Source organism: Sinocyclocheilus rhinocerous, unplaced genomic scaffold (assembly GCF_001515625.1).
Source record: "Sinocyclocheilus rhinocerous isolate Xijiao unplaced genomic scaffold, SAMN03320098_v1.1 scaffold1900, whole genome shotgun sequence".
Taxonomy (NCBI): Eukaryota; Metazoa; Chordata; class Actinopteri; order Cypriniformes; family Cyprinidae; genus Sinocyclocheilus; species Sinocyclocheilus rhinocerous.
The window spans coordinates 143,122-157,845 of NW_015662288.1; the positions used below are offsets into that span (position 1 = coordinate 143,122).

General features: G+C 35.3%; 2 protein-coding genes across 2 annotated transcripts in view; both read left to right on the forward strand.

Annotated features, from left to right (window-relative positions):
- LOC107728025 (splicing factor 3B subunit 2) overlaps nt 1-6,440 on the forward strand; it is a 19,224-nt gene extending 12,784 nt beyond the window's left edge. The window contains exons 17-19 of the mRNA XM_016538078.1: nt 1,017-1,116; nt 3,836-4,033; nt 6,201-6,440. Coding sequence (XP_016393564.1) covers nt 1,017-1,116; nt 3,836-4,033; nt 6,201-6,272 — 370 coding nt within the window. The 3' untranslated portion in view covers nt 6,273-6,440. The remainder of the gene's footprint in view (nt 1-1,016; nt 1,117-3,835; nt 4,034-6,200) is intronic.
- A 4,904-nt stretch (nt 6,441-11,344) lies between these two features.
- The window catches only part of LOC107728019 (phosphofurin acidic cluster sorting protein 1-like), a 57,081-nt gene continuing 53,701 nt past the window's right edge, over nt 11,345-14,724 (forward strand). Inside the window, exon 1 of the mRNA XM_016538070.1 lies at nt 11,345-11,806. Coding sequence (XP_016393556.1) covers nt 11,658-11,806 — 149 coding nt within the window. The 5' untranslated portion in view covers nt 11,345-11,657. The remainder of the gene's footprint in view (nt 11,807-14,724) is intronic.

The following is a 14,724-nucleotide window of genomic DNA, read 5'->3' on the forward strand; positions in this document are numbered from 1 at the left end:
CATCATATGACCCCCTTAAGCCTTCTTTTGTTCCACAGACGTTTTCCTCTTTTGTTTTTAATCCACCATCTCTATCTTTCTGTCACTCGGCTCGGCTAATGTCCATCCTGTGCACTGAACTCTCTCTCCTCCACATCATGAGTAGACACGCCCCTTACTGCTGATTGGCTACAAGTTTGTTTTGCTAGTCGGCCCGAATCCGTTTTCTAAAGCGTTTTTGAAAAATCGCTTACCCCACCTTTAATGCTTAGTTTTATAAACAAAGCTGTGGTTTCAAAACATATTATGCAATGCAATACAATGATGATCGAGAGGTGAGCAAATATATGTTCCTCAAAAGCCTGAAGATCATATTTGATATTCACTAAAGAAAAAAAGATGGATAATCAAGTAAACCTAAGTTGATTCAGTCCAGTAAGTGTTCATCTTGAAATATTACTAACAATATAGTTATTCTTGCATTAACTTTATGAAAATCGGTAAAGATTTGACATCGTGAAGGATGAGCTGAAGATTTTACATCACACTAAAAGGGCTTTTACTTGATTAAAAAAAGTCTAAACTGTCAATCAGATCACAGAAGGCATGTAGCAGATTGTGCAACAGGTTTTCCAGCAAACTTTTGATCATGTTGATTGTTTAGAGACCTTAATTCATGTATCAAGTATGATAGAGTAGGCTTTGCAGGGTTAATTAGTCCAACAGTACATTGTGACTCATTGTGTTTATTCTCTTTGTGAGAGCTCTGACAGGCCCCATACGGCAATGCTGGCTTGATTATTCCTCTAGTGTTGCAGAAGCCACACTTTTAAACTTGCTGTGATATGAGAACCAGCTACATTTGTGCCTAATGTGTGTTGTAGTACTTAGAAATGTGGGCTGTTAACCATCATGTTGTAGGTTTGAGCTCTGCAAGTGCTGTTTGGTGAGCTATCAGCATCGTTTCCTCAAGCACTTAAGATGAAAGCGTCTGATAAATGGCTGCTTGTGTAACTCGTGTTTGTGTGTGTTTTCAGAAACGAGACGCCTCAGCTGTTCACGGTGCTGCCGGAGAGGAGGACGGGGCCGGTTGGGGCCGCTATGATGGCGTCCACACACATCTACGACATGTCTACGGTACAGCTGTGTGCGAGAGATAGATGTGTGTCGCATAGGGCTGTTCAGTTTCTCAGATCAGTTTTGGTTTGATAAATGTGACCCTGTCTGTGAAAACCCAGCTAAAGTCATTTTTTTATGATTTACTGTTTTCTACATAAAATCATCCTTCATAAAGATGTAGAACATTCTGTGAAAATATAACCTTTATATCTTTAATATTGACTAATATAACATGTCAAAGATTGAAATCATAGCGAAATTAATGGTTCAAATCAAAATGTGATGCTTATCTCATAATTAGATTTTGAGACTTTAGCCTGGATTTCACAGACAGGGTCACAAATTCTTGGGACAAGACCTAAACACACACTTTCATTTTAACACCCATATACATTTAAATTAAAAATCTTAGCTGATTTAAAACAATGCACTTATGCATTAGGGATGCGTTTCATTAACCAATATCAGTTCCCATCCAGTTTCAAATCCCATTTTATCCACTTTTAGCACCTGTCGTCCAATAATCACAGTAAGCTTTGTTACTTTTGATTTGAAACAAAGTTTCAGCTTTTAAATTCTATCAATTATACCACAAAATACAAACAATACACTGGGATTTGACAGTCTTTAATGTGGCATCGCTATAGCACATCAGTTCAAGTGGCATGTGAGCCGATTATCTTTTCATCTTTACTACTAGTTATTGCATGAAATAAACATGAGTGAACATCAGAAGGTGTTGACACGAAACAACTTCACAAAACTTAATGTCTCATAATTGCTCAGTGTTTTAACCGCATAAAGACATTAATAAAACAGCTTCTAAACAATGTCACTTAATATTGTTTTCCTCAGAAAAGCCAATCAATGTCTGTAAACTCATTAGTTGGTTAGAAAAACATAACTCTAGAGGAGGCTATATTGCATATTCATTATATTTTCACTTAAGCTGTTAGCGAGTCTTCATTATTTAATGTATATTTGAATTAGGGGTGTAACGGTACACAAACATGACGGTTTGGTACGTACCTCGGTTTTGACGTCACGATTCGGTATGGTTTCGGTACTGCAGGAGGGAAAAAAACTTTTATTTATTTATTTTTTTTATTTAACAATGGTTTACTGAACAAATTGCTCTTTCTTTAAATAAATTCAATTATAATTAATTTTCTTAGGGATAAAAATCTATCTCAGCTTCTGCTCTAAACTATAGGGAGCCCTTTTACATTACTATAAGGTTACAATTAACAACAGAGCCCAAACTTAAATTCAATTACGGTGTATTTTTAACTATAATAATCAACACTCAAATGAAAAAATTGTATGCAAACATTTAAAAAAAAAAATTTTAATTAACTTCTAAATTATACAATTTCTATTTGTTGTTGAAATATAATAATTTACAGTGTCATAACTTGTTTCATAAAATATTTATTTAAACATACTTTAAATAACGAAGACATCACTAACAGTTAAAGTAAGTATAATGAAGTATCGTCTAATATTTCGCCAAATGCTCCTCACTAGACTTCTTTTTTCCTAGCAAATAACGAGCTGTGCACACTAATGACTTGCCTGAGGTAAATGAAATGCTACGTGACATTTTATTTACAAGCTGTTTTAATGACATCTTTCTGCGATTGAAACACTAATTGAGTGATTACATGAGAAGTTCATTCATGTATATTTTGTGTTATAACTAGTAATAAAGAGGAAGGGGTGATCACTCTCCGCGCTGCCGTTAGAACTAATGCGTTATACGGCAATATACAAAGAGTGTAAAAACAGCATTTATTGTCTGAATTTCCTGAAAAAAAATGGAACTATTTGTTTGGTACACATGCGTACCGAACCAAAAGACCCATTCTGAAAACTTTCGGTACGAATACGTGTACCGTCACACCCCAAATTTGAGTAAATCTGTCATGAAAACGAATTTTTATGACAGCCAACATTTAAATGTTTATATTTAAATAAGGAATTTGAGTAGAAACGTAATTATATAATTAAAAAGTAAATAAAAGCTGCTTTACGTGCAATATAAATGCATTTACATTTTATATAATTTAAATGCTTTTTTTTAATCTGAGGGTGGATTATAGCTAAAAAATATATAGCAAATGAATTTGGAGTTAATTGTAACCCTTAATATTGTAGTAAAGTACCACATGACATGTTTCCTTGTATAGTTTACACACGTAACTGATATACACCTAAACTAATCGATATCAAATTTTAACTTTAATCGAATCATGAAATCTTTCAATATCCAGCCCTGCTATGCATCGTCTTCCCATTTATATTTTCAAAAACAAAACCAGACGCATTAATAAACAGAGTTGCATATTGGTTTGTGTGTTTTATAGTAATCATGTCACCTCGCAGCCAGACAGCATCCGCCTCGTATCCCAGAGTTCTCTCTGTCTGGTTGATTTCAGTGTCTATACCTCTGCAGGAGCACGGACTTCACATCTCCATCAGATCTCTCCCAGCCATCACATGCAAATCACTCCATCCATATGGCACTCGTTTGCATTTAAAATGACAGCGAGAGATAAACGAGCACCAGCTGGGCAGTGGAAACGTCAACTCTACACTGTTTTTATCACTGCAGATGTGCTTGTGCAGTCGTTGCATGAGAACCCAGTGAGAGTTTGGACAGATGTTTGTGTGTGTGTCATGTTTGCTTGCTGCGTCCCCTCTGATTGTGTGGTCCTCTCTCGTGTGGTGCATGCAGACGGTGACGAGCCGGAAGGTGGGCGGAGTCTCGGGGCTGGGCGGAGACTCTCAGGGGGTGGAGGTGGCTCTGGCGCCGGAGGAGCTGGAGCTCGACCCCATGGCCATGACGCAGAAGTACGAGGAGCACGTCAGAGAGCAGCAGGTGGAGAAAGAGGACTTCAGCGACATGGTGGCCGAACACGCCGCCAAACAGAAGGTGAGATCAGATGGAGTCTCACGAGCCGCATCGAAAATGCATCAGCCCGATCATAAACCTTTCGGTCATATATCAATGCAAAATCAAAAACGAAGAAACAAGAAGTTATGCCTTGCGTTAATTGAAGCTCATTTGCATTTTGTATTCTTCATTTCCATTATTATAATTGCATAATGGGTGTTATACTTATGAGCTCATCATCTTTGTTTATTAATCATTCTCATTACATTCATTAAATGACCAACAGCTTAAAAAAAATCGATGATCTGCTTCATTTTTTAGTTGCTTTGGACAAAAGCGTCTGCTGAATGAAGAAACGGAAACATTAAATCAGCCATGATGTACCTTATATTTTACTTTCATACTTTTTTTTTAATCATTTTATATATATTTATTTTATTTTTTTATTCATATTTAAACATGGGTATTGCCTATATTTTAATTATACATATTTATTTTAGTGTGTGTATGTATAAATTTTAACTTTAATCGAATCATGAAATCTTTCAATATCCAGCCCTGCTATGCATCGTCTTCCCATTTATATTTTCAAAAACAAAACCAGACGCATTAATAAACAGAGTTGCATATTGGTTTGTGTGTTTTATAGTAATCATGTCACCTCGCAGCCAGACAGCATCCGCCTCGTATCCCAGAGTTCTCTCTGTCTGGTTGATTTCAGTGTCTATACCTCTGCAGGAGCACGGACTTCACATCTCCATCAGATCTCTCCCAGCCATCACATGCAAATCACTCCATCCATATGGCACTCGTTTGCATTTAAAATGACAGCGAGAGATAAACGAGCACCAGCTGGGCAGTGGAAACGTCAACTCTACACTGTTTTTATCACTGCAGATGTGCTTGTGCAGTCGTTGCATGAGAACCCAGTGAGAGTTTGGACAGATGTTTGTGTGTGTGTCATGTTTGCTTGCTGCGTCCCCTCTGATTGTGTGGTCCTCTCTCGTGTGGTGCATGCAGACGGTGACGAGCCGGAAGGTGGGCGGAGTCTCGGGGCTGGGCGGAGACTCTCAGGGGGTGGAGGTGGCTCTGGCGCCGGAGGAGCTGGAGCTCGACCCCATGGCCATGACGCAGAAGTACGAGGAGCACGTCAGAGAGCAGCAGGTGGAGAAAGAGGACTTCAGCGACATGGTGGCCGAACACGCCGCCAAACAGAAGGTGAGTTCAGATGGAGCTCTAAAAATGCATTTAATCAATCAGTCATAAACCTTCTGATCATAGATCTCTGCAAAAACAAAGAAACGGGAAATTATATCTTGGGTTAGTGCATTAATTTAAGCTTATTTTTAAGGTGTGTTTGCATTTTGTCCTCCACATTTCCATTATTGTATTGCGTAAAGGATGTCTTATGAGCTTAGTTCATAATTCCTATTGTCTTTGTTCATGATCATTCTCATTAAAATAGAGAATCTATACAACTTTAAAAAAAAAACATTCTTTATTATGACAATTCTTATGATTTTTCTCATTTGTTAGATGCTTTGGACAAATGTGTCTGCTTAAATGAAGACACAAAATAAGCCAATTAAATGAATGATCGTTCTGCTTTACTTTTATACTTTTTGTATAATTTTATAGGCTAAATATTTTTATATTACATATATATTTACATATTACATTTGTTTATTATGCATATTTGTTTTTAGTATATATGCACAATTGATTATATACACAATTTCTAAATATATTTTTATAATAATTGTTTGTTTTTTTATTTAAAAAAGATATACATTTGTACATAAATAATCAGACATTTTTAATTCTGTTTGTTTTTTTTTGTTTTTTTTGTCATCTCACTGAGGCTAAATGTGCTTAATTGCCATGAAAATCCCTACATTCTACAATTCTAAATAGAATTTCTTGTCTTCACACCAAGTTTTTCTAACTTTTGATTTAAGGTAAAAAATTACCTACATGTTTTTTTAAGTGCTTTGCAAAGGATGCTATAATAAAATTAAAAAAAATAAGAATTCTTAAATCACCATATTAATTTCTGCACTAAAAGGGATGCAATAAAATGTATTTTCTAGTAAAGCCAGTTTAAGTGTCTCTGGTAAACTAAGGTGTTTTGTGAATCATCTTTGTAAATGGTAGTTGTGTTTTTACCAGTGTTTCCTGAAATATTTTTCTTCTGTCTTCCTTGCAGCAAAAGAAGCGCAAGGCACAGCCGCAGGACACGCGCTCTGGAGCGAAGAAATACAAAGAGTTCAAGTTCTAGCCCTGCGGTGAGCTGCGGGACGCCAGCCCTTCTCATCCTTCATTTCTCACTCTTTTTAACTGTTGAAGTCGTGTAGAAGCGCCCTTGTGTTTGTACGTCACATGACAGTGAGCGACGTTTTTCATTTATGCTCGATGTTTTTGTAAATAAAATAGCAGTCCATGAAAATCTGATGTTACGGTATTTTATTTCTGCCATGTGTCACCCACTTTTTTTAGGTTTACCCGATTAAGGAATAGTTACATTAGTTATTTTTGTAGACATGCTCAACTCTTAAAATATTGAATTAACAAGAAATTCATCTTTGTGAGTGTTGACTTTGTAACATCCCTATCGATTAACCTTGAACCACTTGAAACATTGCATTGTTTATTTGTAATGCATTTGAGGTTTAATCTTCGGTCTGCAGGGGGCCGCTCAGGCCAGCAGGGGGCGAGTGAGAGTGTCTTCAGGAAGTCTGACCGTCACCTGATGTCTGGGATTTGTTTTGACCTACATAACGCTTTCACTGCCTCTTGACCTCAGTCGAGAGCAGACAAACACTCAAACACAGCGGCTCAGACAATAACACACTCGTTTCCCGTCAAACACGTCGCATTGGTGGGCAAGATCCAATTTGCCACATTCCAGACGTCGTCCAAACGCTGTCTTCATTTTACAAGCTCGAATATCATCTCAGGTCTTCATTTGTTTCATGATTTCTGATGAGTGAGACATGAGTTTTATTCAGGAAGATGTGCTGGTACTCATTGAAGGGAGCTTTGCACACTAAACACCAGTCACATTTCCTTATGGAAGCCCATTTCTGCCACAAAAGAAAAAAAAATCACGCTTTGGTAAATCTCAATTATGAGATACTAAGTCATCAATGAGATAAGAATTATGGCGAAATTTTTTTTTAACTTAAATTGAAATTGAAAGTCAGTTATGACAAATTCTAAATTATGACCAAAAAAACTGAGTTAAAGTCAGCTACAGCATAAAAAGTCGAAATTTTGAAGTTCAACTACAAGATAGAAAGTCAATTATGACAATTGAAATTATGAGATAGTCATATTTATGACTCAAAAATCTAAATTATAAAATTCTAAGTTATCAATAGGAGATAAAGGAATTATGGCACACAAAAAATTAAGATTGAGAATGAATGTCACTTATGACAGTCACAATTATGACAAAAAAAATTGGCAAAAATTATGAGAAGTCAGTTACGGTTTAAAAAGTAGAAAGTCTGAAAAAAATTAAGCTCCAGATAGAAAGTCAATTATGACAAAGTAGAAATTATGAGATAAAAAGTCATAGTTATGACAAAGTAAAAGTGAGACAAAAACTAGTAATTCTGACTAAAAAATGAAAAGATAGAAAGTCAATTATGACAAAGTTAAAGTGGAAATTATGAGATTGAAGTTTTGAAATTGAACTTAGGCCTATTAGAAAAAGTTATAATTATGAATCATAATTTCAACCGTTATCTCATAATTTGACTTTTTTTGTCAGTTTTAACTTTGTCATAATAATAACTTCATTTTTTTATTTTATTTACCGTTTGTCATGATTTTGACTTATAATTTCATCTTTTTATCTCATAATTACGACTTATGTCAACGATGACAATAGCATACTCTTGAAATTTTATGTCATAAATGTGACCCTGCCTGTGAAAACCCAGCTAAAGTCATTTTTTTGTGATTTACTGTTTTCTACATAAAATCATCCTTCATAAACACGTAGAACATTATGTGAAAATATAACCCTTATATCTTTAATATTGACTGAGTAGGGCCATGTCAAAGATTGAAATCATAGTGAAATTAATGGTTGAAATCAAACTTTGATGCTTATCTCATAATTAGATTTTGAGACTTTAGCGTGGATTTCACAGACAGGGTCATAATTATATCCATGTCAGAATTATGATTTATCAAAGCATGTTTTTTTTTTCTTATGTGGCAGAAGTGGGCTTCCATACTTTGCACATAAAAGTTGGACAGATTGGAATGACTCAACTAATTAGCGCTTTGATTTGAATACCCGCAGGCGTCCTGCTGTGACACAGGGGTCGTTTCTGATTGGCCCTCAGTCCTGATGATGTGGACGTGTGTATATCATATAATCCAGGCTCATTATAATGAGGCTGATCACATGACCAGCTCAACTAAGCACTGAGTTAGTGTTGTCCTCAGATGACCTGAAGTGTCTGTTGTGATGGGTTGTATGTTTATTCAGAAGCATGTAAACGGGACATTTTGACTCGGGCCGACTGATTAAATAATTGCATTAGACAAACTCAGTGTCCATTAACGGCCTTTAATACTGTATTAACTGAAATATTTGATAGCAATACTGTTATTAGCTCACAATGTTGACCGATAGATGTACAAAATAGAACAAAAATAGAAGAATTTTTTATTTAATAATACGTTAAATAATTTTATATTTTAGTTTAGTGATTTAACTTAATGAGATGTGCACATTTAATAATGTATCAAATTATTTCTTTTTTATTTTAAAGTGATACATGTGTGATACAAAATACACTTTTTACTTCATAATTTAGCACTTTTTGTCAGTTTCAACTTTTTGTCAGTTGTAACTTAGTATCTCATAATTCTTATATTTTTATCATAATGGTTGGCATTATGCGATAAAACGTAAACGAGAATCTTTTATATCACAATTTTGACTTTAAATCTCATAATTTCACATTTTTATGTCATAATTTTGACTTTAAATCTCCTAATTTCACATTTTTATGTCATAATTTTGACTTTAAATCTCATAATTTCACATTTTTGTCATAATTTTGACTTTAAATCTCATAAGTTCAACTTTTTATCTCATAATTATGACTTTATATCACACAATTTCAACTTTTTATTTCATAATTATGACTTTATATCTCATAATTTCAACTTGTCTCATAATTTTGACATTAAATCTCATAATTTTGACTTTAAATCTCATAATTTCCCATTTTTGTCAATTTTGACTTTAAATCTCATAATTTCACATTTTTGTCAATTTTGACTTTAAATCTCATAATTTCACATTTTTGTCAATTTTGACTTTAAATCTCATAATTTCACATTTTTGTCATAATTTTGACTTTAGATCTCATAAGTTCAACTTTTTATCTCATAATTATGACTTCATATCTCATAATTTCAACTTTTATCTCATAATTGTGACTTACATCAATTATGACCTATGTCAAATTTATAATTTTCCAAACCACAATTTGTGGCAAAAATTACAGCTATATGACACATTCACTCAAATTCACTGAAAGAATATTTTATATCTACTGTAAATATATAATATAAACTATGTCAAAATTGTCACTGACAGTGTGTTGTGTTTGAGACCGATATGAATGAAGCAGTTCTACTGTGGATTTACTGTATATCTGACATCTATAAATCCAGCAGACATGAACAAACTGTGCTGGCAGTGCTAACGAGAAACTCAAATTTGACCCACATTGAAAACCATCAATAATTAATGAGTTCTTAATGACGGTTCAGTGGGCCTGAATGTGTTTTATCTGCTCCTAAAGGGCTTTATAATGGAGTGAGACAATCTGAGCAAAGAAAACGTGTGAGGATTTTGAGACGCATGCAATTTTAGGAAATTTCTGGTTGATTTCAGTCACTTTTGGAGTTTTATAAAATTGTATAAATTGTATTTTCTATCAGCGGGTCCTGTTATTTGTTATTGAATGGTGAATTTCTTACAGCTGCAATTTTAGTTCATGCTTATATCATAAATCTCCATTGTTACTGGAACAACAAATATGGTAACACTTTACACATCCATCAACAAATCCATCCCTCCACTTACACTAAACTATTATCTGTGGCACTTAGAAAAGTGCTGCTGTGGGTTTTGTTGTGCTGTATTTTAGGAGAAAATGACATCCAATGGGCCTCTTACCCTGCACTACCTTTAAAACACATCATATATTTTAAGCCATTTTGGATAAAAGCGTCTGCTAAAAGCACACATATATTTATATGCAGTGTTGGGGAAAGTTACTTTTAAAAGTAATGCATTACAATATTGCGTTACTCCATAAAAAAGTAACTAATTACGTTACTTAGTTACTTTTTATGGAAAGTAATGCGTTACGTTACTTTTGTGTTTCTTTTTAAATCTGGACAGGGCTTGCTTGTGGCTGTCAGTCAATACATTGGGGAAAAAAAAGTAACTTGCTGTATTTGAAAGAGTAACTCCGATATTCTCTTGTAAATTAAAAAGTAATGCGTTACTTTACTAGTTACTTGAAAAAAGTAATCTGATTATGTAACTCGCGTTACTTGTAATGCAACTGCTGCTGTTTATTATTTATTGTTGGTTGATTTCAATTGTTGGTTCTTTCTTTTGTTTAGTTTGTAACTGAGACTCACCAGACAAAAATTAGTTGTACTATGTACAATGACAATAAAGTAAATTTAATTGAAATTTTAAATGTTAAATATTTTGGATTATACTTTATTCATAGATTTACAAAATAAATAAATAGATTAATTAATTAATTTTTAAAAAGCTACATGACATGCTGAAAGTCCACCAAACTTTATATATATATATATATATTTTCGGTAAACGTTTTATTTATTTATGCATGCATGCATGTATGCATGTAAACATTTCCTTGTAAATATTATAAAGTGACAGCTGCAAGCCACTGATTTTTCATAAATTATATATGCATTAATTATATTTTTTATATTTATAATATTAGTGTATTTCGGATAGGCTCGAATTTGACCTATATATATATATACATGCAAATATTATAACACAATATAAATATAGCTTTTTATTATATTATTAGTGTATTCTATATTATTATATTTTAAGATAAGCGTGTTATTTATTTATTTATTTATTTATGCATGCTATGTATGCATGTAAACATTTCTTTGTAAATATTATAAAGTGACAGCCGCAAGCCACTAAAATCTTAAATTATATTGTGACTTTTCTTATTTCGCAGGACAGGTATGTCCTTCCATCAACACACTCTCTCTCTCTGTCTCTCTCGCTCTCTCTCTCTCTCTCTCTCGCTCTCTCTCTCTCAAGGGTTGGTTGTGAGGGCTCGTCTTTCACAAGAGGCGTTGCTCTCTTCGGCCGTGGCGCTTCTCTGCGAGCAAAAACAGAAATTTCCGCTTCCTGCAACGATAAACAACTCGCGCAACTTGAGAAACATTCGCAGCGACTCTGACGGTGAACGGCGGGTTGAAGCGCGCGTCGCGATCGGTCTAACCGAGCCTCGGTCCTCGTGGACGGATGACTGTGCTGCAGTAGAGGCTCGGCGCTCCGACAAACAGCCGTTTTATTCGGGTTTTCCTTCATTGTTTTCAAACATAAGGTTCCTCCAGCATGTCGGAGCGGGGAGGGCTCCCGAGGACTGGAGGCGTACCGTCTCCGCAGCCCTCCAAACCGGTGGCGATCACCTCCAATCGGCCGGTGCACATGAACCTGTACGCCACCTGGGAAGTGGACCGGTCGTCGCCGAGCTGCGTGCCGAGGTAAGGCGCCTGTCCGCCGGGGAGGGAAGCAGCGGTGCACCGCCGGATAATGCTCGAGGTTTCCTTGACATTTATACACATAAAGGACAACACACTGAGTTAAAGCGATAGTCAATACAGCTTAGATGTAATCAAAGGAATAAAATTAGCCTGAACAGATTTCAGCACGATATATGTGTCGCGGTTTGCAGCGAAAGCGATATGAACAGTGATCGGTGGTTGAATCTGAACACGACAGTGCGGTAAACTTCTTAACAAAGAGCTGCAGGTGAAATGTTCAGACATACAGGGCTTCATGTATTGTATTGCAGCCTGTCAGTGGTCTGCAATATTTGTCAGGAATGCTGGCACAGGAACTGTTGTTCTGCTTTTCTGGAAAATATCGGACTAATGGATAGCGATTTACCGATATTGTTTTTTATGACCTGCACTGATAGATATTATTACACTGCAAAAAATGATTTTCTTCCTTAGAATGTTTGTCTGGTTTTCTAGTATAAATATCTAAAAATTATTGAATCAGGATGCATTTATTTGACAAGTAAAATGACTTAAGATATTATGTCTTGTTTTCTGAAAAAAATATAACCAAATTTGGTTAGTTTTTGCTTAAAACAAGCAAAAATATCTGTCAATGGGATATTTTTCTTGCCCCATTGGCAGATATTTTTGATTATTTTTGCAAAAAAAAAAATTTTTTTTTGCAGTGTATTAGTTGTATTAGTAGTAACAGCAATAATAATAATTATTATAATTATTGTTGTTGTTATTATTAGTAGTATTATTTCCCCCAAATTATGCTTTTTTTTGGTAGACCCAATATTGATAAACTATAAAGAACTGCATAAGATCGTTGATGAGGAAATAATCCTAGTGTCTTATTCATGCATTGTATTCCATCCTGGGAATTGTCTCAAATAAATGTTTGAAATGCTGGATTTTTGGGAATAGACTGATGTAATGCTGGTTTAGTTTGTCAGGGTTTCATGCATATTCTAAATTGGAAATGGAATGAAATTGTATGGTGTGGAATTGGTTTGGGATGCTGCTGTGGTAACTGTTAAGCTTCATGTTTTGTATTCCCATCTGCTGTTCTGGAAAATATTGAAGTATATTATATATTGGAGTATACCGATATAGAAGTATTAATTAACCCCCAAAATATTAAATTTATCGGTAGACCCAATATTGACAAATAAGAACCGATAAAGTTGGATGTAAATATCAGGAAAAATGTATCTGCCTATTTAAAGAGGTTATCCCATTCATGCATTGCATCCTGGACATAGTAAGAAATGTATATTTGCAGTGTGACATTGCTGGGAATATATCGGTGTAATACGACCTTAGAAATGCTGGTTTAGCATGTGTAAAAATCCATGCATTGTATTCTAGATTGGGATTGGTGTGGTATTGGTTTGGGATGCTGCCATTGGTAATTGTAGAGTTTGATGTGTTGTATTCCAAACTGATGTTCTGGAAAATATTGGAGTAAAGGAAATGACTGATATTATTTTTTTGACCCATAATGAAACATTTGTATTTTTTATGTTTTATTGTATTGTTATTACTCCCCAAATTGGTCGCTTATTGGTAGATCCAATATTAGACAACGAGAATTGCCATTGTAGTGAATATAATATTGTTGGATTGCTGGACGTTATGAGTATACTGGTGTAATAGATCCTAGAAATGCTGGTTAAGTAGGCCTAACTGCTGGGATTCATATGTTGTATTACCGGGAACAGTCTTGTATATATTGGCTTGGGATACTGCCATGGTAACTGAGGAGCTTCATGCTTTGAATTCCAACCTGGTGGTCTGGAATATGTTGCAGTCGTCTGGAAGTACTAGATATGCCGCTTTAGAATGTGTGGAGATTCATGCATTGTGTTCTAAATTGGGAATGGTATGGAATTGGTTTGGGATGCTGCCATGGTAACTAGGGTTTCAGGCTTTGTATTCCAGCCTGCCACCAGCGTTGCATTACCCTGCATTTGTGATCAGGTGAACATGTATGTGTCAATAATGATCGTTCTTTTTGAAAGCCAATACTCCCTGCTGCCTGTTGTTTTCGCTTGCAGTTAATATCGGCTACGGATACAGACAACACAGACATGTGAAATGGCTGCCCATCGAAGCTAATTGGTTTATTTGTATTAAATATGTATTGATGGAGCAATTGGGATAGATCTGGGTTACACAGCATGTGCTTGTGTTTTGCGTGGCATCACGCTGCTGGTATTGACTAGGGTTGGGTACCGTTCACATTTTAATGGTTTGGTACTTGAATTTCGGTGCCGGTACCCAACGGTACCATTTTTCGATACTTTACTCAGTGTGTAATTACAAAAAAACGTTTATTTCAGTGAAAAAATAAGTCCAAAAGTCTCAATTTCAACATTTTGAACAACAGGGTCCATTCATACATACAGAGGCAAGCAGAACGTGCAGGATTCATATTTAAACCGTCTTTTTGCATTTTAATATTCACAGACACTAGTTCATATCGCAATTCGAATTATGTGGCAGTGGCTACTTTTGATTAATTCGCCAAAATTGACGAATTCCATGGCATTCCGCGCTATAGAGTAAATCACGTTTTTATGAATGGATTCCACGATCCCATCCGTGTTTACGCAGAAACCATATTGCCCTAGAAATGTAACCACACTTCACAACATTTCGGCTTGCCCTGTGTGATTGAACGAGTTGCAGGGGTGACATCATGTCACAGGGTCTCTCTTTCTCTCTCTGTAGCGTATGCGCCCAGATGCGTTCTCAGGTACCGAAATTTGGCACCGATTGATTTAACGTGAATCGGTACTCTGTAGTACCGACGCAATTCGGTCTGTACCCAACCCTATATATATATATATATATATATATATTTTTTTTTTTTTTTTAATATATATATA